The 2,494-nt window shown below is 59.6% G+C and overlaps 1 protein-coding gene across 1 annotated transcript in view; it reads right to left on the reverse strand.

Moving 5' to 3' along the window:
• NPRL2 (nitrogen permease regulator-like 2 (S. cerevisiae)) overlaps positions 1-2,492 on the reverse strand; it is a gene marked incomplete at both ends in the record, with an annotated part of 3,247 nt that extends 755 nt beyond the window's left edge. Inside the window, 6 exons of the mRNA XM_009321862.1 lie at positions 97-133; positions 228-325; positions 632-765; positions 1,075-1,183; positions 1,437-1,605; positions 2,398-2,492. Of these exons, the coding sequence (XP_009320137.1) occupies positions 97-133; positions 228-325; positions 632-765; positions 1,075-1,183; positions 1,437-1,605; positions 2,398-2,492 (642 nt within the window). The remainder of the gene's footprint in view (positions 1-96; positions 134-227; positions 326-631; positions 766-1,074; positions 1,184-1,436; positions 1,606-2,397) is intronic.
• Positions 2,493-2,494: the final 2 nt, after the last annotated feature.

Here is a 2,494-nt window from a genome sequence, read left to right on the forward strand (position 1 = left end):
CCTTCTACCCCGGTTCCCCCCCCTCCCCAGCCACCCCGACGGCGCAGCCGCTGCCCGAATCCCGCTCACGGCCCCACGCTCCGTGGCCTGACCCACCTGGAGTATGGAGACGAGCGTGACAACCCCGTAGTACCTGCAGACGGACAGGGAAATGTGAGAGACCCTCTCTGCCAGCAGCCACCAGCACCCCTCCTGCGGGCTGGCCAGGCCCCCTTCCAGACACTCACAGCAGGTTTTGCACAGCAATGCGCACCAAGTTCAGCTCCACATCGGCTTCTGCAGAAATCTTCTGGACGTGCCGAAAGCCGTCGATGTAGGGCAGGATCTAGGAGGGGAGGAGGCGAGAGCTAGGAGGGGAGAGAGCAGAGAGGCCCAAGGCATCACCCCAAAGCCCAAGAAACTCCCCTGCGTCTGGGAGCATGCTGGGACGGGCGGGCTCCATCCCCAGCAGCATTTAACCCACGTTTTGGGTGAATGGGTCACTTGCAGGCCTGAGAACAAAGACAAGGGGCGCACTGAACCGTGCTCATAACGTGGTGATCTCTGGGGACAGCCCGACTGCCCTCTGACCCCGGGCAGGCTGGAGACAGATCCCGTTCAAAGCACACTGCCCCCGGTCAAGCACACAGACCTGCTGCGTGGTGAGATCCCACTGGGAGTTGAAGTCATCCTTGTCTTGGGTGAAGACGGGGACATCGTACTCCTGCACAATGGGGGGGTCCGGACGCTGCTCGATCACCTTCAGGTGGATGGTGTTCGACTCATCTGGCCGGGGAAAGGGGAGCGCTCAGTCCCCACAGAAACCTCTGCTCCCTTGAGAGCTTGTGACCGTCGGTCCCAGGACACCACCACGCCGCACGGAGGAAGGTGTTTGCGGCCCATAACCCCGTCCCTCCTGGCCCTTCGAGCCACCCAGAGCTAGGCTGGCTCAGACGCCCCCCAGCTCCAAGCGCAGACAGGCAGGGAGCTGCCAGGAGCAATGCAGGCAGAGCTGACCCGGGCAGGGGATGGCCCAGCTGCTTCCCAGCGCCGCCTGCTCCTGCCCTTGCTGCCGGGCCGGCACGGCTGCTGTACCTATGGGCAGGGTGCACCTTCCTTTGGCATTGAGGTCCTCCAGCAGGATGGTCATGATGGGAACCAGCTTCTGTTTACTCTCCTCGTTGGAGATGAATCCGCTTTCCAGCTAAAGAGAGGAGAAAATTGAGCCAGCTCCCCCCCACAGGATTACTGGCTATAGAAACTGCACATCTCAGATCCCATCCTCCCTTAAACTTCAAGCGATGTGTGGGTAAAACCAGCACGATCCCCTCCTCGCCGTAAACCTGGTCCCTACCCCAGCAATGCCCAGTGACCCACAATGTGCGCCGGGACACCGGTGACTCTGTGGGGCGGATCGTGAGGCAGCCAGCCGCCCCTCGCGTTGGCTCGGGCCCCACCTCAAGGGTGGTGGGGTAGCCAGCCAGCTTCTTCACTATGGGCTCCAGCACACAGGCCTTGGCTCTGGCATCGCACACAAAGCCCAGGTTGAAGAGCAGAGCGTTTCGGCTGTACTTCTTGTGCTCGATACACACGGGGCAGCCAATCAGCTTCTTCTCCATGGCCGTCCTGCGGGAAGACAAATATAACCTGCACCTAGGCCATCAGGGCGGCCTGAGCCCCACACAAGGCTAGTTCCCGGTCAGCTCTGGAGGTGGGGGCTTCTCTGCTTTGCAGGAAAAATGACATCTAATCCCCAAATGCTCAGAGCACAAAACACAGAGTCCAAAGAAGTGGGGAAAAAAAGAGTCAACCATCAGAGAAGAAAACAGTCTCCTTTCAAAACCAGCACAGCTCTCTTGGGGAACTAGAGTCCTTGGTTACTCTGGACTGCTGCCAGGTACCTCTCCCTCAACTGTTTCAGACCACAACAGCAGAAAGGCTGCACAGGTATGTTGCGGAGCGTCTCCTCAAAGATGACTCCATCTTATGCAGCACAACCAGTACACAGGTGGACACAGAGTCCACTGCAAGCATCAGTGCAGTCACCTGAGTCCTTCCTGTTGGGCTAACCCATGCCGATCAGACCTGTTTTTCCCCAGCATCAGCGCCCTACAGCTTTCAAATCACTTCTGCTGGCCCATAAGTCGTTTGACTTTCCTGGATTTGGGGCTGACCAAGAACCACGTGCAGCACCAGCCACCCCCAGAAGCAGGTACCCAACCCCCCTGCGCGGGTAACTGCGGGCATCGTAATGAACCTGCTGACCGCTGGCACAGAAATCCCTGCGAGCCCAGAGCTGACAGCTGGCACTGTCACGTCACCAAGCTGCCGTCTCCTGCTGGCAGAGCCTTGCCCAGCTGTGGCGAGGACAGCGGATCCCCCCCGCGGGGAAAGGACGGGCGGCTTGCCAACACTCACACGGTGATCAGCTTGTTCTGCAGCTCGGGCTTCGTGATGACATACACCTGGATGGTGTCAAAGAGCTCCCGAGAGATGAAGTCCTCCGGGACCTGCA

Source organism: Pygoscelis adeliae, unplaced genomic scaffold (assembly GCF_000699105.1).
Source record: "Pygoscelis adeliae isolate BGI_AS28 unplaced genomic scaffold, ASM69910v1 Scaffold94, whole genome shotgun sequence".
Taxonomy (NCBI): Eukaryota; Metazoa; Chordata; class Aves; order Sphenisciformes; family Spheniscidae; genus Pygoscelis; species Pygoscelis adeliae.